Source organism: Balaenoptera musculus, chromosome 8, assembly GCF_009873245.2.
Source record: "Balaenoptera musculus isolate JJ_BM4_2016_0621 chromosome 8, mBalMus1.pri.v3, whole genome shotgun sequence".
NCBI classification, from domain to species: Eukaryota; Metazoa; Chordata; class Mammalia; order Artiodactyla; family Balaenopteridae; genus Balaenoptera; species Balaenoptera musculus.
The window spans coordinates 58,724,818-58,749,171 of NC_045792.1; the positions used below are offsets into that span (position 1 = coordinate 58,724,818).

The 24,354-nt window shown below is 48.8% G+C and overlaps 1 protein-coding gene across 1 annotated transcript in view; it reads left to right on the top strand.

Annotated features, from left to right (window-relative positions):
- CLPB (caseinolytic mitochondrial matrix peptidase chaperone subunit B) overlaps window positions 1-21,015 on the top strand; it is a 146,616-nt gene extending 125,601 nt beyond the window's left edge. Inside the window, exons 8-16 of the mRNA XM_036861854.1 lie at window positions 4,782-4,859; window positions 6,118-6,173; window positions 12,435-12,479; window positions 12,855-13,016; window positions 18,679-18,835; window positions 19,619-19,692; window positions 19,862-19,981; window positions 20,200-20,304; window positions 20,696-21,015. Coding sequence (XP_036717749.1) covers window positions 4,782-4,859; window positions 6,118-6,173; window positions 12,435-12,479; window positions 12,855-13,016; window positions 18,679-18,835; window positions 19,619-19,692; window positions 19,862-19,981; window positions 20,200-20,304; window positions 20,696-20,944 — 1,046 coding nt within the window. The 3' untranslated portion in view covers window positions 20,945-21,015. The remainder of the gene's footprint in view (window positions 1-4,781; window positions 4,860-6,117; window positions 6,174-12,434; window positions 12,480-12,854; window positions 13,017-18,678; window positions 18,836-19,618; window positions 19,693-19,861; window positions 19,982-20,199; window positions 20,305-20,695) is intronic.
- The last annotated feature ends 3,339 nt before the right edge of the window (window positions 21,016-24,354 follow it).

Genomic DNA, 24,354 nt, shown 5'->3' on the forward strand with positions numbered 1-24,354 from the left:
AAAAGCTGTTTTTTGCAATTTTAATACGTAACCCCTTAGTAGCAATAGTTTGTCTTCAGAATGACTAATCCTTACAGACTAAGAAGAGAACTCTCTCTCATCATCCACCAAACCCAAGGCACCAGTATCCACTCAGTCAGCAGACACTTCTTGAGCTGTGCTCCTCGAACCTATAAGCTTAGATAGGAAATTGCTAATAGACATTTAGATGACTCAGCCATGGAGTCCCTCTGAAGGACAGATTTCCCTAGGAGGTGGCACAAGCGTGGAACAAACATGTTCCAGTTAGGTTAAAAAAATCTCTCCCACTGCATCACCAGAACTTATCAGGAAAGATGAGTCAGCCTGCCCAGACTCCCCCGGAACCTTGAGCTAGATGGAGGCAAAGGCCTGGCATGGGAGGAGGAGGCAGTACTTTTGTCTCACTTTGGTTTTGCACACACCAGGGCTTTCCTCCCGGAATGTCCCTTCATACCCAGACTGCCTGGCCATCTCCCCCTCATACTTCAGGCACAAGTGGCTCTTCCCACACTTCTCCCAGTGCTCCCATCCCACTTGGAACCCACAGTTTTCATAGCAGCGTTCAACCAAAAGGCACAAACCTTGTTTTAGGCTTCTTTGTAGGTGCCCCAGCACTCAACACAGAGCTTTTTTGCTGAACAAATGGATAAGGCTCCCTGGAGAGAGGTTAAGAAGAGAGTGGAAACCTTATTCACCCAAGGGTAGTAGTAGTAGTAACCAGTTGAAGCCATAAGAGACTCTTGGGTCCAGGCCTCACTCTTCTCTGTAAAATAGGAGTTGAAGTGTCTGTTCTTTTCCACTTGTGATTCCAGAAAAACCAAGAATTAATTCATTTAGTCAGCACACATTAAACCAGTGATGGGCAAGAGTCCCTTGGGAAATAGAATGTCTAGCACATGCACCCACAGAATACACAGTTTGGGGCACACCTCCCCCTGATACGAGGGCACAGACAGATGAAACCTGTTCCACTGCCCCTCTTTGAGCCTCAGTCTCTTCTTCTGTAAAATGGAGGTAATGTCTACTTCTCTGAATTATTGTAAGGATGAAAGAGAGATCTGTAAAATGGCAAAGCTAATGGCAGCTGCCACTACTGCTGCTATGATCACCATTATTTTTATTATTATTCCATTCTTTGAAACTTATAAAATACCATAGCCATTAACTCATTTTAATCTTCATGTGGGGCTGACTGAGCATGTATGGCTCTTCCCATTTTATAGATGAAGAAACCAAGCCTCTAAATCAGTAAGTGTTTTACTCAAAGTCAATCAACTAATAAGTGGCAGAGCCAGGACTCCAAACTCGGTCCTATAACTCCTGCCCTCTCCACCATACTGCCCCATAGATGAACATAGGAGTTAATGGAGCAGATGTGATGTGGTGGAGTAAACAGGAAAGAGTTGTTGCAGGTGAGACTTAGGATGGTCTGGTAGTGGTTGACATGGTCAGGAGAAGACGTTCTGGTAAGGGGAAGAACCCAGCAAGGAGGCCCTGGAGCTGGCTCAGCATGTGGAGAGGCTGCCAAGCCTGTTGGAGCTTTCAGAGATGGGACTGGCCAGAGAAGGGGCTGAGCTGCCTGCTCAGGGGACCTGACACCATCTCAAGCCCAGAGAGCAGGGGTCAGGATATGGTCAGGGGCAGGGGCCCCTGAGACCATGTATGGAATGGCTGAGCCAGCCAGACTGGAAGACTGCAGCAGGGTGGCTTTCCAGGTGAGGTGAGGGAATGAGGAGATGTTGTGGTAGGGGAGAGCCAACTCCTTTCTGTAAACTCCTGAAGCACCAGTTCATGCTCAGGAGCTAGCCAGAGCCAGGGTTAAAGCCCAGGTTCATTTATTTACCTGCGTAACCTTGAGCAGGTCACCTAACTTCTTTATATATATTTCCTCGTCTGTAAAATGGGAATCAAGTTACCTGCCTTGCCAGCCTCATGGGTTCATAACCAGCCTCAAATGAAGTTATGTCTACAGAAGTTCTTTACAGACTCTGAAGTGCTAGCAGAGGAAGTTGCTGCATTTGCTTGTCCACAGTGAGAGCACCCACCAGTACCTGTGGCCACATCCCAAATGGGCCTATCCAGGTCTCTGTCTGTCCCAGCCTCTGCCCCAGCCTGACAGAACCCTAAGGCGCCCAGCCTTGGTCCTCAGCCACCCTGCTAACCACACACCCCAGGGCCCGCCTTCCCCAGTCTTTCCTAGCTGCTTCCATTTTTCATTCTGTCGGACGCCATCTGCTTGGCCATTTTTCTCTTCAGATATTATTAGAAATATCCAGAGTTGTAATTGTTTAATGGTTGGCATTTTGCCTGTTTCACGGGGAGCCCAGATTAAGCCCACCCCAGACTCATGCCCTGGGTCTGGCAGAATTGACCAGGGACAGCTGTGCAGTGGAGTCTGCTTGGCATTATAAAGAGCCCTCTCCCAGGTGCATTATTAGAAAAGAAGGGGGAAAAGATGGCCCCTGGCGTAATCCAATTCCGCATTCTCCATGGTGTTTTTGAACTGCATAGCCCAGAGGCATGCAGCTCTTGGTGGGCTGGGAAGCTTCCTGAAAGAGAAGTCAAGATCAGAACCTCAGGTTCATGACACCTGGGGAACCCTGGTCCCCCAGGCCACCTGTCTGAGTGATGCCTGGATACTTTTGCCTCCCCAAATACCCCCATGAAGCCTGAATCCAGTTTTTGCTCAGCTTCTTTCCAACGTAGATTCTCAACTTAGCCAACTTTTGGAAGAGTGTGACTCCTTTCATATGACCCCTTCTCTCACCCTGGCCTCAACACACATCCACACATAATGTTCACAGAAGTCTAGCCTTTGCCATTTTACAGTATCTCCACCTCCCCAAATACCCCCACCCACGGGGTCTTGTTTCTGTCAGGACACTGGGGGTTCCCTCTCACCAGGCTGGGACTTCTCCATCTTCATCCCCAGCCTTCAGATACCTATGAGGCCTGTGGATTCCCATCATGGCCAGGCCTTCCAGAGGACCAAGCCAGTCAGTTTAGAGATGATCTGAGACCTAGCCCAAGGGAGAGGTTAGACTGAGTGTTTTCTCAGGCCCCTCTCAGGAGTCTCAGGGAGTATCTCCCGGGCAGACAGAGTGGCTAGTCTGGTGTCCATGAGGTTGCACAGTTTCTGTTTCTGCTGAGGCCAGAACTAGAAAGTATCTTAGGTAGAAGCATTAGAGATTGAGGTGAGAAAGCCCACAGTGTGGACCTGAACTCCTAAGACAGGAATTCGAGACCTCTTTGATCTGATCCCACCCACAAGTACTCATGTTCATTCCTGTCTCTCCACCTCTGTCATGCTGCCGCTTTTGCCCCCTCCAGACCCCACCCAGTCTCTGTGATCCGTCATCAGTCCCACTTCTTCCAAAAGCCTTCCCTGATCTCTCCAGCTGCTTCTTTGAAACCCAACCACACAGATTATACCACACAGTATAGCATTTAGGATCTTTGCACCTCAAGGATGGACGATGCTTCCCTAAGACTGTCAACTCTTCCTCCATTGACTTGGTTTCCAAGCCTTGTCCTCTGACATATATCCTTTTGCTCATCTCCCCTCAACACTCTGGGGACCAGACCATATATGCTGTTCCATCTGCAGGATGACCTTGACATTGCACAATGGTCTCTCCCCTTCCTTCTTCTGACGGCCATGTTTCCGTTTAACGCAACCCAAATTGATACTAGCTTTTGTAAGTAGCCATATGTGACAAAAAAAGAAGACAGGTTTAGAGATGCAACTCTACCATCTCCACCAGTCAGCTGGTAATCTACTAGTTGTGTGACTTGGGCAGATCTCTTTATCTCTTGTTTCAGTTTCCTGTTCAGTATGATGGAGTTGAAAATAATATTTTCCACTCAGGGTATGGGTCTTGAGTAATAAAATGTTGGCCATTTTTCCATTGGGCCTAGCAGATAGCATGTTTAATAAATGATTCTTCTGATGGTTCTGCCTCATTCTGTTCCTACTCTTATACTTGAGTGATGCTTCTGAGCCTGACTCTCCCACTCTGTGGTTGGGCATTTAATTTCCTCATCTTGCACATAGAACCCTTGAAGAGGAGAGGTCAGCACTCACTCTAGCAGAGCTGAGCCCCGGGGAACCTAGTACATGTTTATTCCCCTCCCCCCACCTCTGCCCAGTGGAGACCATGTTGGTGGAGGTGCTAACCAAGTGGCTCACCCTTCCGTGCCCTGAGCTCCACACTACCTACCCTTCACTGGCTTCCAGAAAGTTCATTTGACTGTATTTCCTAACAGCAGACGAGACCTTAGTTCCCCCAAATGGGAAAGAGTTCAGAGCTCACACCCCAGATCCCCAAGGGCCTGCCATGGGCTTCTGCCTCTCCCGTTTGCATAGGGGCAGGCTCAGACTCCCACCAGTGGTGAGTAGGTGGGTTACCAGTGGAGAGCTAAAGTTCCTCTCGAATTCTCCTTCACCAGCCCCCCACCCCCTTCACCTCCATTCACCATCCACCCGCCTTTCAGTTTCCTTGGCAACGCTGAGTGCTCATCCTGGAAAACTTTATCCGAAATCTGCTCTGGGCAGCTTTCCAAATCCATGCTAACCTGATTAGGTGTCTCTAGGGACCTTGCCAGCTAATCAGATTAGGCAGCACTAATGGTAGTGAGGACTTTGAGTGGGCACAGAGCAGTAAAACATATTGTATACTTAGTGATAATTATCCTGCCTTTTGTGTCATTGATTTATCTGCCTCCCTCCCTGTCCTCCCTTCTTATGTGTTTGGCCATAGCGATCCGGAGGAAGGAGAATGGCTGGTACGACGAAGAACACCCTCTGGTCTTCCTCTTCCTGGGATCATCTGGAATAGGTAACTGGGAGTAGATCAGCCTGTGGGGAAGGAGAGCTGGGGGAGCCCCAGCTGCTATGGGCCAGAGTCACACGACCCACCTCTCGTTCAAATCTAGCTCCCAAAACAACTGCCTCCAAATTACAGAGCCAGCAAGAGGATCATCTGTCACATTAGGAACAGCTGGAATTATGCCCCTTCCTCTGGAAGCTGTGGTGCAGGGCCTACTTCACCTGGAAGGCCAGGCCCTTGGGGTCCTGTGAGTCCTGGTCCAGCCACTCTGCAACCCCAGAGGCTGCCCTTTAGGAATTGAACCACCTCCACTGCCCAGTGCACCAGCCTTATCTAGTGTAGCCTGGGACATAACCCTCTAGGAAGCTAAAGAAAGCCCCTGATGGCCAGCACAGTGCTAAGTGCATAGCAAAATTGGTTGCGGTGAAATGGGTTGGGGATTTTTATAGCCATTTGGGCTGGATTATCTGAGGCATTCTCACTCCCTCACTCTCTGCCCTCACAGATACTTCCCACTGCCACCACCACACCACCACCACCTCCCGTTGTCTTTTTTTTTTTTCCTCTCCCATTGTCTTGATAGGGAATTTCATGCATCTGTTGCCTCCTCTTCCCCTCTCAGCATCTTCATGGGTGCTCCCTCAGATGTAGGGTCCCAAAGGGTTACCATCACCTCACATGATACTATAGAACTTGACCCATACCAGATGGTGACTTCCAAAGGCTTGACCGTCATGCCAAATGGCCCTTCAGAGCCACCACTTCGGTATTATCATTCCTCCTTTATGTTACAAAGCAAGGCTGTGAAGCCAAGGAGAGGTGCTTTATATCCTCTCCCAGCCTCTATTTGGCCCGTGGCTCCAGGGCCTGGCTGGATGGCAAGACCGTGGGTGTCCAGAGAGATACAGTGCAGTGAGCCAGGAAGTCAGGGTGCTCCTAGGAGAGGCAAGGTTTATGCTGGGCTTCAAAGGACAGGGTGGCTCTGGATTGTAAGAGTCAACCTCTCACTCTTAGGATGCTCCTGTAGAGAAAAGGCTTCAGTCCCCATCCACAGAAAAATCAAGATGCAATGCAGACTTTGATTCTGGTCCCAGCTTTACCATTAATTCCCTTGGTGACTTTGAGAGAGTCACTCACCCTCTCTGAGCCTTAACATTCCCAGCCATAACATACATTATTTCCAGCATCCATGCATTTCTAATATTCTTTTATCACAGGAGATAGTCACCTGGTCCTAACCCAACACTTCTCTTTTCCTTCTTACTAGGAAAAACAGAACTGGCCAAGCAGACAGCCAAATATATGCACAAAGATGCCAAAAAGGTAAGGGCTGGGATCTACGCCCGATCGGCAGGCCATGGAGAGCTCACCACTCCTGCTAGCCCCAAAAATCCTAGGCTTCCTGAATCTGGCAATAGCCAATCAAAAAGATGGGCCCTGGCCCAGGAAGCAGGCCTCATCTGTGGCCCCAACTTGGCCACCAATTGCTCCAGGAATTTGGGCAAGTTATTCAACCTCTTTGTGCCTCAATTTCTTCATCTGTGAAATAGGATGAATAATCCTTGCCCTGCCTGGCTCTTGAGGCACTTGGAAGAACCCAGTGAGATTCATTTATACAACATTTCTAAGCATCTACTCTGTGCCGGGTATTGTACTAGATCCTGATAATACAGCATTCATTAAGACACTCCCCTGCCCTGAGGAGCTCAGTCTTGAGGGGGAGACAGCTTTAGAAACCTATCACTACTGTCCAGTGCCATCAAGGCCATGCTAGAGGGAGTCTCAGACCTGTAGGAGAAAAGTAGAAATAAGAGGATTTGCTTTTCTCCATTCTACATGAGCTTTTAAACATGATTTCTTAATGCCCTAAGCTATGAGGTGGTCACAGTCCCCTTTTTCCCATGACCCAGAGGCCTGGATTCTCCATAGGACAGGGCTGTGCCCATCCCCTTGTTCAGACTCTGGCTTTCCAAGACCTGCTCAGTTTGACTTTCTAGACTGACAGGAAATACTTTCGCACAGAGAGAAATGTCAGAGCAGTCCTTGGAGATTGCAGGAACATTTCAACTTAAAGCCACACATTCTTCTTCCTACTGGCCTTCCCAGTGTGGAGGCATCGCAGGTTGCCCACGACCCTGGATGCCCTTGCCTACTTTCTGTGGAAAGCCTCCCCAGCTGAGGTGATGAGGAATTGCCCAGGCCTCCGCCAGCCAAACTGCCAGCAACCGAGTCCTGGCCACCTCCTATCCTGCTTTTGCCTAGCTCCCCCTTCACCACCTCCCTGAGGGCCTGGCAGCCACAGAAACAAGGTAGCTCAGGCTGTGTCCTTCTGAGCCGCATTCATAGCACCCTTCTACTGACTCTGCCAGTAGCTGTCCGTGAGCTGTCTCAAAAGCTAGAGCAGACCCACTCAACAGGCAGGCAGGCAGGCAAGAAGCAGCGCATGGCATGCTAATATGCTCCAACCGAAATAGCATTTTTAAGACAATTCATCAGGTTGGCAGCGATTGAAACAATTAGCACTCTGGAGAGGGCCATAAACTAGCAAGACTATTAGGGAAGATGCAGTTATGGGCAGGAACCACCTGATTAGGGATGAAGAATTCCGAGTGGTTTAATTTTAATACTGTCAGAAAGGTTAATATTTAATTACAAATCATAATCTCCTTATCCAAGCTGTCTTAATATGTCTTCATACACAGTGGAAGTAGAAGGAAAGTATCTGCTGACTTGCTGGTGTAGAAAGGAGAAGGGGCTTGATAAAAGACTGATGATGCAAGTCATTTTTCAGTTGGAGCATCTAAACAAGAGACAGATTTCCACCAGTGCAGGGTGTCCTGAAAGCTGATGATGGCATCCTTCAGTACATGCCTCACCTAGGAGACGGAGTTAACACCGTCACCGCTTGGAGGCAGTGGTCTGGGTGATCCAGGCTCTGGAGTCAGCCATTCCTTGGCGCAGGTTCTACTGGTCCTAGATGGGTTGCTTTACCCCTCTAAGTTTCAGCTCTTGCCTCAAAGTGAAGCTAATCAGTCCTGTGTCTAAGGTTGTCATGAGCATCAAGTGAGATACTATGAATCACAGAGAACACAGGCTCTAGCACCCAGTAAGTGCCTTATCCCTTGTCTTACATTTATTCATCACGCCGTACTTTCCACAGCAGTACTCCCATCCATTGTCTTATTTGAGCCTATAAGGAAGATAGCATAAATGCTAAATTAGACCCACTTTTTAGATGAGAAAACTGAGACCCTACAGCGTTAAGGGTCCAAAGTCACCTGGTAGGGGAAGAAGTAAAATCAGAATCCAGTCTCTCAACTCTTCTCTCAAAACTGTTGTTCTCGGCCACAAGAGGAGGCTAGATTATAAACTTGTCCATTTGTCCCCATGTCACATAGGGAGATGAGAGGCATGAGAAGCCCAATATAACCATGTATTTTATTTTTAAATCATAGTTGTTGCTTCTATAAAACTTCTACCTTCACCAGCCCTGAGGACCAACTCATTACAGCATCTATGTCTAGCGTAGATGTTCTCTGGCCATGTAACAGGCATGTTTGAGACGTGCCTTCAAAATCTGAGGGTTCTGGACTGTAAGCTGTCTAACCAGGGTACCTGACGTCGCCAGGACCCACAGAGTGATGTGTGGGAAGTGTCATGTACAGGGCCCAGTGTAAGGGAGGACTGAGCACTGACCTGGGAGTCGGTGACTTGAATTCGAGTTCTGGCTCTCTGATCCTTAGTTTCCTCATTTGTAAAGAGTCACAGTACCTCCAGACCTGGCTGCCTCACAAGGACTTGTTTGCACATTTTTATAATTTCTTTTTTATTATTATTAATTTATTTATTTTTGGCTGTGTTGGGTCTTCATTGCTGTGCACGGGGGCTACTCTTTGTTGCAGTGCGTGGGCTTCTCATTGCAGTGGCTTCTCTTGTTGCAGAGCACGGGCTCTAGGCATGCGGGCTTCAGTAGTTGTGGCACCCGGGCTCAGTAGTTGCAGCTCGCAGGCTCAGTAGTTGTGGCATATGGGCTCAGTTGCTCCATGGCATGTGAGATCTTCCCAGACCAGGGCTCAAACCTATGTCCCCTGCCTTGGCAGGTGGATTCTTAACCACTTTGCCACCAAGGAAGTCCTATAACTTCTTTACCAGACTTGTGAGCTTATTTTTTTTCTCTCATTAACCTCTACTATTTCTCCCAAATTGAGCAGCTTTGTTAACTCCCATTATTAGGGTTAATAATCCTTGAGAAAAAACCTTAATGGCATTCTGTGATTTCATCCTGAAGTAGGGTGGTGAAGCCCTAAAGACTGCAGTTATAGTGGCAGTATGATGAAGGGATCAAGAGCAGGGCTCTGAGTCCAATACTAAACTACTCTGTGGAGTTGGCTGAGATCTCTGTTTACATCAGTTTTCTCATCTGTAAAATGGATTCAATAATGGTGCCTGTCTCATTGGATTATTATGAAGGTTAAGTGAGATAATGATGTAAAATGCTAAACACCATTCTTGGCACATAGTAAGCAATCAGTACATGTTAGATATAATTGTTATTATTGTTGCCTCACTTCTAGATAACCCTAAGGTAAGATCATTTGAAAACCAAAATTATTCCAGCCAAGAAAATCAAGCCCTTAGACTTGTTGAGAGTTACTCAGCAAATCAGTAGAAGGACTAGGATAAGAACCCAGGTAATTTGACATAAGCGTAAGTGAGCACTGAAGTTATACTCCCTGTTACCTTGGGACATTGATTGACACTGGTTCTGGACACAAAGCTCAGAACCCTTCAAATGAAGATGCTAAGAGCCCAGCTGATTGATGGAGTGGGAAATATGAGACAGGGGAGTATAGTGGCTAAGAGCACAGGCTTGGAGCCAGATTGTCAAGCTTGAGTGACCTTGGAAAAGTTACTTTAATCTGTGCCTCGGTTTTCTCATCTGTAAGGTGGGAATGATAATAGTACTTTTACCTCATAGACTTATACACATTCTAAGCCCTTTATAGCTTGCTTATTTAGAACATCGCCAGACACATAGTAAGCGCCCAGTGAGTGTCACCTATTATCCAGATACCCATCTCGTGGCTTCCAGCCCATTGCTCCCTCTGGGCAGCACTCCCAGCTTCCCCATGTCTACCTTCCCACGCTTCCTGAAGCCAGTGTTTCTCTTGGCCGAGCTGCCTGGGTCCCTCTGAAGATGCTTGCTGGCTAATGCTCCATGTCCTGTGATAACAGTGATCACCCCTCATGACCTTAAGATCTTCTCCAAGGCCTTTCCCACCTCTTGGATTAGGTCCTCTCCTCAGGCCATAACATAAAGGAGAAACAGTGAGAGGGCATAAGGGCCTGAGTATATAGGAAGAAACTGCAGCTCCAGAAGGGAAGGCAGCCAAGGCCACACAGATAGTAGAGAACTGGGGCTGGAAGCCAAGCCTGGGGCTCTTTCTGCCACCCTGTACCTCACGTACAGAGTGACAGGACAGAGAAAAAAATAGAATACATCACAGACTGAATTTCTGGCCAGCAACCGAACTAGAGTATGGCCTGGATTTCGGACATAGCTACCTCCCTCTCAGGGTCTTGGCGCGCCCTCCCTCATCCCCAGCTCTCAGGAGAAGCATAGGCAGTGGGTGCGTTCTCTTAGATGGAAGCATGTGCCAGTAGGAGAGGAGCCTGAGGAGTCTCTGGGGAACCCTGATCTGGGTGGAGAGACAGGGCCTCTGAATGCCCTTATAATGCCCTAAATCCCTAAATTCCTCATGAAAAGAAGTGGGCATTCTGCTTGTGTTAACTCGCAAATCCCACTCCAGAGGGTGTGCTCTTCCCCTGGGGCTAATTATGGTCGGGCCTCACCCCAGGGGGCTGGTTCCCTGGAAATCAGCCCTAGGCCCAACCATGGAGAGAGAAGGGCTGCAAGCTATATTCTGGATAGCTCTTAAATGAAGTGAAAACATGTAAATAAATGAGAAAGATTTATTAGTTTAAAAGAAAAGTAGGGACTTCCCTGGTGGCGCAGTGGTTAAGAATCCGCCTGCCAATGCAGGGGACATGGGTTCGATCCCTGGCCTGGGAAGATCCCACATGCCACGGAGCAACTAAGCCCGTGCACCACAACTACTGAGCCTGCACTCTAGAGCCCGCGAGCCACAACTACTGAAGCCCACACGCCTAGAGCCCATGCTCCACAACAAGCCACCGCAATGAGAAACCTGCGCACCGCAACAGAGTAGCCCCTGCTCGCCGCAACTAGAGAAAGCCTGCGCACAGCAACAAAGATCCAACGCAGCCAAAAATAAATAAAATAAAATAAATTTATTTTTAAAAAAAACTGTGATTAAAAAAAAATTTTTTTTAATGAATAATATAAAAATAATTGGTGCAGCCACTGTGGAGAATAGCATGGAGGTTCCTTAAAAAACTAAAAATAGAGTTACCGTATGTCGCAGCAATCCCACTCCTGGGCATATGTCCGGAACAGATGAAAACTCCAATTCGAAAAGATACATGCAGCCCAGTGATCATTGCAGCACTATTTACAATAGCCAAGACATGGAAGCAACCTAAATGTCCATCGACAGAGGAATGGATAAAGAAGATGTGGTACATATATACAATGGAATACTACTCAGCCATAAAAAAGAATGAAATAATGCCATTTGCAGCAACATGGATGGACCTAGAGATTATCATACTAAGTGAAGTAAGTCAGACAGAGAAAGACAAATATTGTATGATATCACTTATACGTGGACACTAAAAAAATGATACAAATGAACTTATTTACGAAACAGAAATAGACTCTCAGATGTAGAAAACAAACTCATGGTTACCAAAGGGGGAAGGGGGAGAGGATAAGTTAGTAGTTTGGGATTAACAGATACACACTACTATATATAAAAAAGGTAAGTAACGGACCTACTGTATAGCACAGGGAACTGTATTCAATATCTTGCAATAATCTATAATGGAAAAGAATCTGAAAAAGAATATATATATGTATATATGTGGGTGTATGTATGTATAACTGAATCACTTTGCTGTACACCTGAAACTAACACAACTTTGTAAATCAACTATACTTAAAAAAAAGAAAAAGGGGCATGTGCCCACATAGACTTGCAAAGTTGAGGGCACCGTGGAACTGTCTGGGTGCTTGTTGCTCTCCTCCATCTCATCATGATCCCACGCTGATGGTGACTGACTTTGTCCATGTCAGCCTGCACCACTTGGGTGCTTCTGGAGAACAGAAACGTAGCTCCAGTGCTTGACACAGGATGCCCTCAGGAAATGTGGGATGAATGGATGATGTGGTGATCAGACCCAGTAGAAGCCTGAAAAAAGAGACATTCCAAGCCAGATTTAAGGCAGGAACGCGACTTGGGTTTATTAAGGTAGGGCATGAGGGAATCGTGGGGGATGAGTGGACAGAAAAAGGAGGCAAGGAGCCAGAAAAAACTATATCATGAAAATGGGATAGAAAATCTTGGCTTGGTGTGGCTTAAAAGCCAGAATATATTTGAGATCTCTCCTCCTTAATCCTTCCCCCTGCCTTCTTCAAATGGACTCCTGCTTGTTTCCACACAGGGTTTCATCAGGCTAGACATGTCTGAGTTCCAGGAGCGGCATGAGGTGAGTGAGAGTCCTTGGTGAAGTGTGGTTTGGAGAGCCTGTCAACAGGACTCTGCCTGGCTATTTTGATGTGACTTGTCGTTTAGGTCTGAGATAATTCCAGCAGCCTTGGGATTTGTCCTTTGCGGGGGGCATATGTACACAGCAGGGTCACTGATCTGTTTTGCATACGATTTGCTCTGAAGAATAAACACAGAAAAGATAATCTGCTCTCCCATCACGGCAGGATTCCTTCCACTCAAAGAGACAACCTGATTGTCCTTGTTGAGACAGGCAATCTTAACAGTATATAAAGCCATCTTACCGTTGCATGCCCCATATTGAAAACTAAAAATATAGAAAGGCCTTCCTAACTTATTTCCTTCCTTCCACCAGGTGGCCAAGTTTATTGGGTCCCCACCAGGCTACATTGGCCATGAAGAGGGTGGCCAGCTGACCAAGAAGCTGAAGCAGTGCCCCAACGCTGTGGTGCTCTTCGATGAGGTGGACAAAGCCCATCCAGATGTGCTCACCATCATGCTGCAGCTGTTTGATGAGGTGCAAGTCAGCTTGGGCCAGGATGGAGTTGGGGACACCTGTAGGTATGGGGGTCCTGTGAACAGCAGGACCCAGGGGCCCAGAATTGATCATTCCTCAAGTTGCTGCTTCCTCGTGTGTACGTTCAGTCACTTAGCAGGTGTGGCTTCACCCCTTCTCTGGACCAGGGCCCAGACTGGGCACCCAAGGAAGACCAGCACTGCCCAAGAGTTGAAATGTTGTGACTGCCCAGACTACCTTCAAAAGAGACAGAATGGGACAGAGGTGCCAGGGGAGAGAGAGAGATCTGAATTTTTAGTTCTAGCTCTGCTCCATCTCTAGGCATCAGGGACCTCATGTGACAAACAAGGAGGCTGGATCCAGTAAGCTCCAAGAACCTTTCTGGCTCAGACAGCTCCTGCTCCTCCCTGTGTCAACCATCATTTTCACCAGTTCTTTAAAATGCTAATAACGTTGCTGCTGTCTGTGATGATGACCATGATGATGGAATGGTGGTGCCCTGGTTCATGGAACCCTCTTCTCCTGAGGAGCTCCAGGCTGGTCACAAGCAAGGACAGTCTCCCTCTTAACTGGTGAAATGAGCTCTAAATGAGAACAACTTCCTCTTTTTCAGCACAGTCTATGTAATAGGCCTGTGCTAAAGATTTTACAGACGTTCTTGCTAATCATCACAATAGCCAGGCAAGGTACAAATCATTTGTTACAGATGAAGAAACTGAGGTTCAGCGAGGTTATAAATGACTTGCCCAAGGCCACAGACCCACTGTGTGGAAGAGCCAGAAATGGGCTGCAGATACATCTGGTCCCAGAGCCCCAGTTCTCCCCATCTGTACCAGTCCTTATCTTGAGCAGGGGAGGGAGAGCTTACGATCGTGGGAGGGGCTGCCATCCACCTTTTCCAGGGGTCCTGGCGAACTGGGGATGAGGCCTCCCATCTGCTCCCATGCAGGGACTATATTAGCCAGCACATGGCCGGATGGAGTCCAGCCCACCTTTCCACTTAGTCCCCTCCAGCCCTGGGAAAATGGAAAGAGGTTTGCTTCCCATGTCAAAGTGCACTAACAAGATGCAGGAATGGATACCCCTGGACCAAATAGCACAGCAGGTACCGAGCCAGGAAGAACCAGATCCAAATGTCCCCACAGCTGCCCACTGCCTTTCCCACCTGGCCCAGCATCCTTGCCCCTGCCCCAGTTTGTTGCTGTCTTCCTAGGCTCTCATCTGCTCCCTGTCTCGAGACCCACCCCCCACCCCCACTGAGGAATGAAGGCCAAGCCTTCAAAGGTCACATATTCTGTTTCCCGCACCTGTGCTCTGAGACCACCCCCACCCCCACCCCCCCTGCTGCCTTCTAGCCTCTTGATGGGATTCAGGTACACAGCTGTGGACCAGACCCAAACCTGCCCTCTGGGAACTCCCTGCCTAGTAGACAGTAGAAAGGAGATGTGATAAAGTTGACATTTTTGTACTTTGTGTGCAAGGCGCTGTTATTGCATGTATGAACTCCTTTAATCCTCCCAACAACCCTATGAAGATGGTTATTATTACTGACTCCATGTAACCAATGTAGAAACTGAAGTAAAGTGAGACAACTAATTCACCCATGGTCACACAGTTGGGGAGAGGAAATCCAGGATTTGAACCCAGGCAATCCAGTTCCAGAGCCTGCAGCTTAAATAGTAACTACCATGCAGGCAAGGCCAAAAGCGAACAGTAGATCTGGAGTGAAGCATTCACAGGAAGGGAAAGCCCAGCTTAGGGAAGGTGAGCACAGCAGCCTGTTCAGCCTCTCACTTCCCTGGAGAGGTTCCTGGTCCAGAAAGAGGGAAGGCAACTGCTGACTGAAATACAACCAGCCCCACCTGGAAAATGCTTACCACCCCTGTGTGTAAGCCCTGTCCACCCCTCCCCTGCTGCTGTCACTCCACTGACTACCTTTGGGAGTTGATAATAACTCCTTCCTACAGCTCCCAACAACCTACTACAGTTTCTGATGTTTATGCCCTTGGTTCCATTGACCAAAGCTGCCATCTGAGTTCACTTAGCCAGATTTATGCATGTTTGCTTCTTGAGGACAGAGACCTTGTCTCACTCCAACCATTCCCAGAACCCACAGCACCAGGAGAAATGCCCTGTTGACTAACTTAATTCAGTAGTAATTCAGCAAACCTTCCAAGAATGAATAAGTATTTGCCAGGTGAACAGAGTGGCGAAGGGCCGGCAGTAGACACCCAGTGTGCAGAAGCACAGGGGCATGAGGCAGCCTGGTATATGCAGAGAACTACAGCTGTTCAGTATTGATTGACTACAGAGGGAAAGTGAGAATAGAATGGTGGAGATAGGTGGATAAGGTAGACAGGGGCAGGTTAGAATGCCAGGCAGAGGAGTGTGGATTTTTTTGGTGAATAGTAAGAAGCCTTTAAAGACTTAAGGCAAGAGAGAAATGTGATGAGGTTTTCACTTTATAAAGATCCTGTAGGCAGCAGTGAGCAAATGGACTAGAAGGAAGAAGAGAGACCAGCGAGGAGACTGTTGAAGAGTCCAGGCGAGAGCTTGGGAGGCCTGCTCTCAAGCAGGGCTGTGGGATGGGGAGAGCTCCCGGAAAATCAACTGTGCAGGGCTCGGCGATTGGACGTGAGGAGAGAGGGAGGGACCAAGGATGACCAGCGGCAGGATTTCTGGCCTGGGTGACCCATGGGTGCTGCTGCCATCAGCCTGCAGCAGGGAACACAGGGGGATGAGCAACAGATTGATGAGGAAGGTGAGGAGCTAAGGTTTGGAATTGTTGAAAATGAGATGCCACAGCCAGACGGATATGTCCAAGAAGTCGCTCATCAGTTTGAGCGGTCTGGAGTGTAAGAGAGGCCTGCACCGGAAGTAGAGACTCAGGAATGCTTCAGCACAGAGAGAATACCAGAAGCCACAGGAAGGGAAGAGATCTCTCACTTAGTGAGAATATGGTGTGCAGAGAAGAGAGGTAAGAACAGCCTTGCAACCTCTCCAAAAAGAGTCAAGACAGAATTGCCAGAGAGTAAGAGGCAAACCAGGAGAATGTGGTTCAGTGCAGGGCAGAGGACACAGGGAGAACAGACAGTCCCTGCCTCAGTGCTTCTGAGCGAGGGGGAGACAGGCAGCAAAAAGCAGTCCAGCCACTGTGGTGAGTGCTGCGCTAGGATAAGTAGGAGTTATAAGGGCACCTGATCCAGTCTCGGGGAATAGGGAAGCGCCCCCATATCCACCCAGCCCAGACCTCCCAAGCTTGGACCCAGAAAAGCAGAAGCCCTAATGCTGTCACCAAAACACCAAGCAGAGCTAATGCAGGTCACTTCTCTGTTGACCCCAGAGTCTGTAGCACAGGGCAGAAGTCCCAGGAAGCCCACCCACTGCTCCTCCCTTCAAGGACAGAAATGGGGGGAAAGCAGCCCCTATAACCCTGAGGTGAGCATTCATGCCCCACCCAGGGTGCGTGCACTCCAGTCATTGCGGAGAGGCAGGACAGCAACAGCTCCCTCTTTGGGACACATTTTCTTGCCAGGGACTCTGAGGAGAAGGAGACGTGAACAGTGTGAAAGTCACCCTTTGGGTCAGTAATACACTGCACCTGCTCCCCTCACCCACCTGGGACCCATCCTCAGGCCCAGTTATGAGCAGAGCTTTGATCTCTCAGAAAGAAATGGCCACTGGTTATTGCTCTGGCCAGAACAGCAGTGTGTGTGCTCAGTCCTCAGGGGTGAGCTCTGCAAACACACACGGGGTCATCTGCATGCATTTGGGCACATCACACATGTATGCAGACCTGGTCCCCAAAACTAGAGTTGCCCTTAGTGGATTCTGTCGTGTTGTAACCCATAAGCAGGGGGTGAAGTAGGAAGCTAATGGCCAAGCTCAGGAACATCTGCTTGCATCCTTGCCTTCTCCTCGTCCCTCCCAAGGCTGGGACAGGAGAGTGACCAGGACTTGGATCTCGAGGCCCCTTTTGAATAGACCCCCTTGGAACTAACACTTTCTGAGGCCTGTGCCAAGGTCCCGTGTAAAGTGAGGCAGAAAAGCACTTGGTACCATGCCCAGTACACAGTAGGCGCTCAGTTAATGCACATTCCTTTCTTTTTTACCTCTGAGGGCCAGGGCTGGTCTGCCTTTGCGTTGGCTTTAGAACGAAGGGCTGACCTTGAGTGAGGCCCTCGCCACCAGGGAAAGGGAAATACTTGAGGAGGATTGGTTACCTGAGGCTGGGGCAGGGCCCAGCATCGCTGGCTTGGGCAGGCGCCAACAGGCTGAGGTCAGTGACCTTTCCCCAAAGCCATGTTCTCAAACTTGGCAGGAGTTATGCTTTTACCTGCAACCCAGATGAGTACCCAGGCAGGTCTGCCTCTCCCCACACCTGTCCTGGTAGCTTGTTTCCAGTCAGGATCAAAGGATGCAAACTGAATTTGGCAGAATTCTGAGAAATTTTTATTTAGAGAAATAAAATTGCATAAGGCCTCATTTTATCCCACACTTTTGGTATGACCCCAGTATCCTGGTGTACAGTGAAGGATATAGGTTCTGGGGTCAGACAGTTCAATAGAGCCTCAGCTCTACCGTATTCTAGCTGTGAGACCTTGTACAAATTACTTAACCTCTCTGAGCCTCAGCTTCTTTGTAGGGGTGGTGAGGATTCAAGCATTCAGCAAGCAAGTATTGAGCACCTGCTATATGCCAGACAGTGTTCTAGGACCCAGTGAGAGCAAGACCCAGCCTCTGCCCTCATAAAGCGACCTTCTAGTGGGCAGAGTGCAACAGTGCACGGAAAGCACTAAGCAGGGTGCCGATAGTGGAAGTGGATGTGCCCATCAAAGTCAGACTCCATCAGTTCCTCTCAGTGGGGTCCTGATTATTGCTTTTTTATAAATGACTGCAAAGTGCTGTTGTACCATGCTAGCCTTGAGGTTTGCTGAGTGGGCAGAGTTCCTTGCCCTTGAACTGAATGGCCCTGGACAGCTACACTTTTCTCATTCTTCTGTCTCCTCCCTCTACTGTTGCCCCTTTTCTTTTCCTTGGTGCATCTGTTTCTAGTAAAGATGCTTTCTTCTGTGTCACCTCTAGAAAAAGCTAAAGATTCCAAGGCAACTTCCCAAATTGGTTAAAGGAGGAACATTAACCAGGCCAAAGGATGGCTCCAAAGATGCAGAGATTATACCTGTTTCAGTTCATTTATCTGGTCCTCACAATGACCCTGTAGAATACCCTCCTCTGACCTCCTACAGCAGCCTGGCCTTCCCTTTATCATAACACTTAACCACTGAATTGTGACTGCTTGTTTCCTGACCTCACTCCTTCTCTAGACTGGGAGCATGTCAGAGGCTCAGTGAGTCCCCAGTGCCCCAACACAGAGCCTGGCCCAGAGTGGGCCTCCAAGAGAGTGTGTTGGATGGATGCATGTACAGTCAGGCTGGCTTCTGGGTGCCCTCAGAGATGCCAGACAGCAGGTGCAGTCTCGCCTGGGGCACTCCCAGCAGGTGAGCACTGTAGCCGAGGTGTGAGAACAGTGCTCAGAGACCCCAGAGGAGGGAGTGCTGACTCTGCCAGAGGAGGGGGGAGGCACAGGGGTTCTGGAGAGAGCTCCTGGGAGAGGTGCCCAGCCTCACCACTGCCTGACCATGCAGTCACGGTTCCTTCCCAGGGCCGGCTGACAGATGGAAAAGGGAAGACCATCGACTGCAAGGACGCCATCTTCATCATGACCTCCAATGTGGGCAGTGACGAGATAGCACAGCACGCGCTGCAGCTGAGGCAGGAAGCTTTGGAGATGAGCCGTAACCGGATCGCCGAGAACCTTGGTACAGCACGTGGCCCGAGCTCTCTGGGCAACTGGTCAAGTGACCAGGCCGCCAGCGCATCTCCTGGGGGCAAGGATGGCAGGATGGCATTGAGGTCCTGGGGCCAGATGAGGGCCCTGGTAGCATCTTTGTCCCTAGCTGGCCCTGACCAGACACCAAGCACCCTACTAGATCGTGGAGGGAGGCAGACAGACGGTGCCCCTACTTCCTCAAGAAAGCCCCAAGTCTCTTGGGTGACAGGAGGGCTCCAGACAGAGTAATGGACAGAGCCACACCAGGGTGTGGGGCCAGGAAGAGGCCAGGGCCTAAGGGGACTGAAGGGATGCACACTCAACAGATGGAGACACTTCGGTGCATTGAGGGCATAGCAGATCAGAAACCGTATGGAGATGACACAGCCTTTTTCAGCCAGGGAGCCTTTCTGCATAGGTGGAAAGGAGGAGCATGTCAGGCAGGAGGCCACATCTGTCACCTTTCTATTTAGGATTGAACTCTCCAGCCCACTTACAAGTCAGGACTCAAGTCTTGGTCCTGACTCTTCTCCTCTCCCCTCCCCTCCTTCATACAGTTCCTACCAGTACATGAGCAGTGGAAGGGCCTAGAAGGTACCCAGTCCAGTCCTCTCATTGTGCAGGTGAGGAGAAGGCTGAGGCCCAGACAGCCTGAGACCTTGACCAGGAACACACAGACCGTCAGGGTCAGGACCAGGGCTCTTTTCATGGATAGAGCGAAGGAGCAGGCACAGCTCCCAAAGGTCCTGGGTTTATGATTCTGTCTCTACAGGGGATGTCCAGACTAGTGACAAGATCACCATCTCTAAGAACTTCAAGGAAAATGTGATTCGCCCCATCCTAAAAGTAAGAGTTCTTTGTCATTCCTGCTGGAGCCTGGGGTTGGGGGGGGATCCCCTTAGCCATCGTGAAGATACGGAAACCCTCCCACGCCCATCTTCCCCAGTAGGGTCCAGTAATTCCTTTATACCCTCTGGGTCACTGAGTTCACCCCATCCCTAACCTGGCCCTACAGGCTCACTTCAGGAGAGATGAGTTTCTGGGACGAATCAATGAGATCGTCTACTTCCTCCCCTTCTGCCACTCGGAGCTCATCCAACTCGTCAACAAGGAGCTGAATTTCTGGGCCAAGAGAGTAAGAGCGGGGACTGCCTGTGGGTGGGGGTGGCACATTTGCCCACTGGAAGTCAGGGAACACTGGGCTGGGAGTGTCGCCCCCAGAAGAAGGAGCACAGAGGGGGCCAGTGGCTATAGGGCACACGGTCTCTCACAGGCCCGGGCCTCAGGCCAGAGCGCTGAGAGATAGAAAGCCCTGGGCCACATTCAGGCATGCTCCTATCTGACCTGTCCCAGGCCAAGCAAAGGCACAACATTACACTGCTCTGGGACCGTGAGGTGGCGGACGTGTTGGTCGACGGCTACAACGTGCACTATGGCGCCCGCTCCATTAAGCATGAGGTGAGCACAGGAGCCTGAGAGAAGTGAGGCACCTCCACACCTCCCTCCCTGGTGCCCCCAGACCCATTCCCTGGGCTCCCAGCCTGTCCAGACAGGCTGGAATTGTTCTTAGCCAGAGCAGATGCCCCTTCAGAACCAAAAACAATATAATCAAGTAAAACCCCTATCCTAGAGGGTAACTGAGTTTGAACCCCTACCGGTGTGAGAAACTGGGCTGAGGACCTCAGAAACCGACATTATTGTGTCGTTAGCACTGTCCTGCAAGCTTGTGTTGTTAGCCTTTTGCAGATGAAAAAGCTGAAGCTTTGAGTAAGCACTTGCCTGAGCAGTAAGTGATAGAGCCGGGCCTCCAGGCTTTGGCAGTGAAGACCACTTCACCTACCACCTGCAGGTGGAGCGCCGTGTGGTGAACCAGCTGGCGGCCGCCTACGAGCAGGACTTGCTGCCAGGGGGCTGCACTCTGCGCATCACTGTGGAGGACTCAGATAAGCAGCTACTCAAGAGTCCTGAACTGCCCTCACCCCAGGCTGAGAAGCGTCCACCCAAGCTGCGCCTGGAGATCATCGATAAGGACAGCAAGACCCACAGATTGGACATCCAGGCACCACTAAACCCTGAGAAGGTGTGCCACACCCTCTAGCGTCTACCTACCTGCCTATACGTGCCCTGAACACCTAATAAAGCCCCCTTGGCTGTGGCATGGTAACCGACCTACCTTCTCCTCCTGCCTCTCACTCCTCTCCAAAGTCAAAAGCAGGAATTTTGCCCTACCCTGATCCCTTCCTTGTAGGCCCCACATGTGCTAACAGGTCTCTGGGAGAGGAGCTGCTCCTCCATCCCCTTCAAGGCAGGGGGAAGAGGGAGGTCCCTTATCTCTGTCCTTCAGCGTGATCCCCATGTCCCAGAGTTTCTGGAACTTTATCAGGTTTCCTGGAAGCTCAGAAGTATGGCAGCTGAGAACAGATCTGGCTGGAAGAAGACAGGGACCAGGCTGTGACCTGCCACCCTCTGCTGGCTCTCATGCAACTGAGTCCCCAGAATGTCTCCACTGGGAATGGAGAAGAATGCAGAGGCCCAGGCACAGAGGTCTGCATTTAGGCCGTAGCTTCCTCTTTCCCAAGCCCTAAAATTCCAAGGGAAAGGGACTCTCAGGGACACTACCATGTCATAGCTACCGTTCTTCCCCACCCCATGTTCAGAGGTCAGACCAGACCATGTCTCTCCAGCCTTGGAACTAAGCCAGCATAGGGCATCTTTAGGAGGAAGGCTGACTGGGCACTACCCTGCCCTACATGGAGACTGGACAGAAGTTACCAAATGACCAAGCAAGGTCAGCTCTACAGGGCCTCCTTCAGGAGACCAACTACGTAGACATTGGGGAACTGCAGGAGGAGGAATCATGGGGTCGGGCTCTGCCCAGATGGCCATGGAGCCTGCCTCAGGCCCGTCTATACCATGGTCCCAGCTAAGTGAACCTGGAATGAACAGCTCCCCGGTGCAGTCTGCATGTTAGTCACTAAGCAGAGGGACTGCACACCATCCCCCAAGGCATTCCACGGACACATGTTCCAGCCTCAGCAGGGCACAGCGAGGCTTGGTACATCCTTGGGAACCATCTGCAATAGCCATCATCGATGACCATGTCATCACCCTCCCCCTGCAGGGCCATTTTAGAACCTTCCTTTGGTGTTACAAAGTCTCTTTCAGGAAGCAGAAAATGGGGCAGGGATCAAAGTCCCTTGGGTGGTGACAACATGGCGGGTGTGAGGCAGTCAGAAGCCAGAACGTGGGCTCCAGCAGATGCTCCAGCAATCACTGTCCAGCCCCTCAAGGAATTGTCTGCTGCTTCTTAACCTCAGTGACTGCCATTCTTTTTTTTTTTTAATTTATTTTATTTATTTATTTTTGGCTGCGTTGGGTCTTTGTTGCTGCACGCGGGCTTTCTGTAGTTGCGGCGAGCGGGGGCTACTCTTCATTGCGGTGCGCAGGCTACTCTTCGTTGTGGTGTGCAGGCTTCTCATTGCAGTGGCTTCTCTTGTTGCAGAGCACGGGCTCTAGGTGCACAGGCTTCAGTAGTTGTGGCACGTGGGCTCAGTAGTTGTGGCTCACATGCCATTCTTTTTTGTGTGTTATTTTTTTTTTTTTGCTTCTTGTTCTGAAATAATTTTAGACTTACAGGTAGTTGCCAAAATAATAGAGTTCCCATGCACCCTTCACCAGCTTCTCCTAATATTAACATCTTTAAAAATTATTAAATTACAGTATAATTAGTAAAACCAGGAAATTAACATGATACAGTACTACTAACTAATCTGTAGACATTCAGATTTTGCCATGTTCCCCACTGATGTCCTTTTTCTGGTCCAGAATCCAATCGAGGAGCCCACATTGCATTTTGTTACGTTTTCTTCATCTCCTTCAGCCTGTGACAGTTCCTCTGGCTTTCTTTGCCTTTTATGACCTTGACACTTTTGAAATGTCCAGATCAGTTAATTTGTAGAATGTCCCTTAATTTGGGTTTGTCTGCTGTTTTCACATGATTAGATTGAGGGTGTACATTTTGGGCAAGACTAGCCCACAAGTGATGCTGTGCCCTTCTTAGTGCCTCATAGCGGTGGCACATGGCTGAGGTTGTGTGTGCCAGTTTCTCCACTGTAAGAATACTAATTTCCCTTTTGAAATTAATAAGAATCTCATGGAAAGATAGGAGCTGTATAGATGTCTTATTTATCCTTAGAATTTTGCCCACTGATTTTTAGCATCCATCAATGGTTCTTACTTATAACAAGCATTAATATTGTATTTGCCTAATGATGACTTTCTCTTTTCTTATTCCATCTATATTTATTAATTGGTATTCTACTGTAAGGAACAGCTGTCTCTTTTCTCCCATTTATTTATTCAGTAATTTATTTATATCAGTATAAACTAATATATACTTGTTTTAGTCTATGGATTATAACCTAATACTAACATAGTTTATTTTTTTGCTCATTTGGCCTAGATTTGGCCATTGGGAGCTCCTAAATTGGCTCCTGTGTTGTTTCAACATTGCCCCATCATTTTTTTAGTATTGCCTTACTTTCTGGTACCACAGGATGTTCCAGGCTCACTCATACTTTTCTTGTCCCAGCCCTGGCATCAGCCATTTCTCTAAGCAGCTCCTGGTTCCTTTTATTTGAGAATGGTACTTAGAAACCAGGGTGGTATATTCATTGCTACTGGAGTGTTGTTGCTTCTAGGCCTTTTCAGCACACAAAGCTAGGAAATATATGTGTGTATGTTAACACATGTATCGCACAACTGAATTTATTACTGTATCTGTTCATCTGTATATTATTAAAAACCATGAGTCCATATTGATGCCTACAGTTCTAATCCAATACCACAGGGTTTGCAATTTGCCCTTATTATTATGACTTTACTATTCTTTTTCTGCTTCTTCCTCTCCTGCTATCTCTGTTTCTTCTCCTCTCACTCTGTTTTTTGTTCAGACTTCCCTTAGAGGCTCTAATTAAGTCAGTCGGTGACCATCCTATATGGAACATTCCTATTGGATAAAGTTCTTATGCTTGGCTGTCAGTCCCTTGGTTCAGTCAGCTGTGGCCAGGAGCAGCAGACATATAACTCAAAACCAGATAATTTTTGTACAAGAAAACCCAGTGGCCACCTTTCTGAGAAGAGGATAGGGGACAGGGTAGACCCTCAGATTCTGAGGAACTTGAGTATCACTTGTAGGGATTCTTAGCTAGACCTCCTAGATGATGTTGGACCATAGCATCCTAGGCAGTACTCAGCTCACTTGCATTATTTGTTCTATGTAAGAACAAATAGAGTGTAAGATCCAAGAGGGCAGATACCCAGTTATTCCACTCACTATCCTATTCATAGAAGCTGGCACAGAGCCATCACATGATGGCTGCTCCAGGTATTTGGATGGATGGGTGGGCCCTGCAGCAAGCATAGACCTTCATAGTGAGTCCCAGCACAGAACAGGATCATATGTTCATGGAGCACACGTTTGTCATGTGTTTGTGGCCAGGCAGTAGA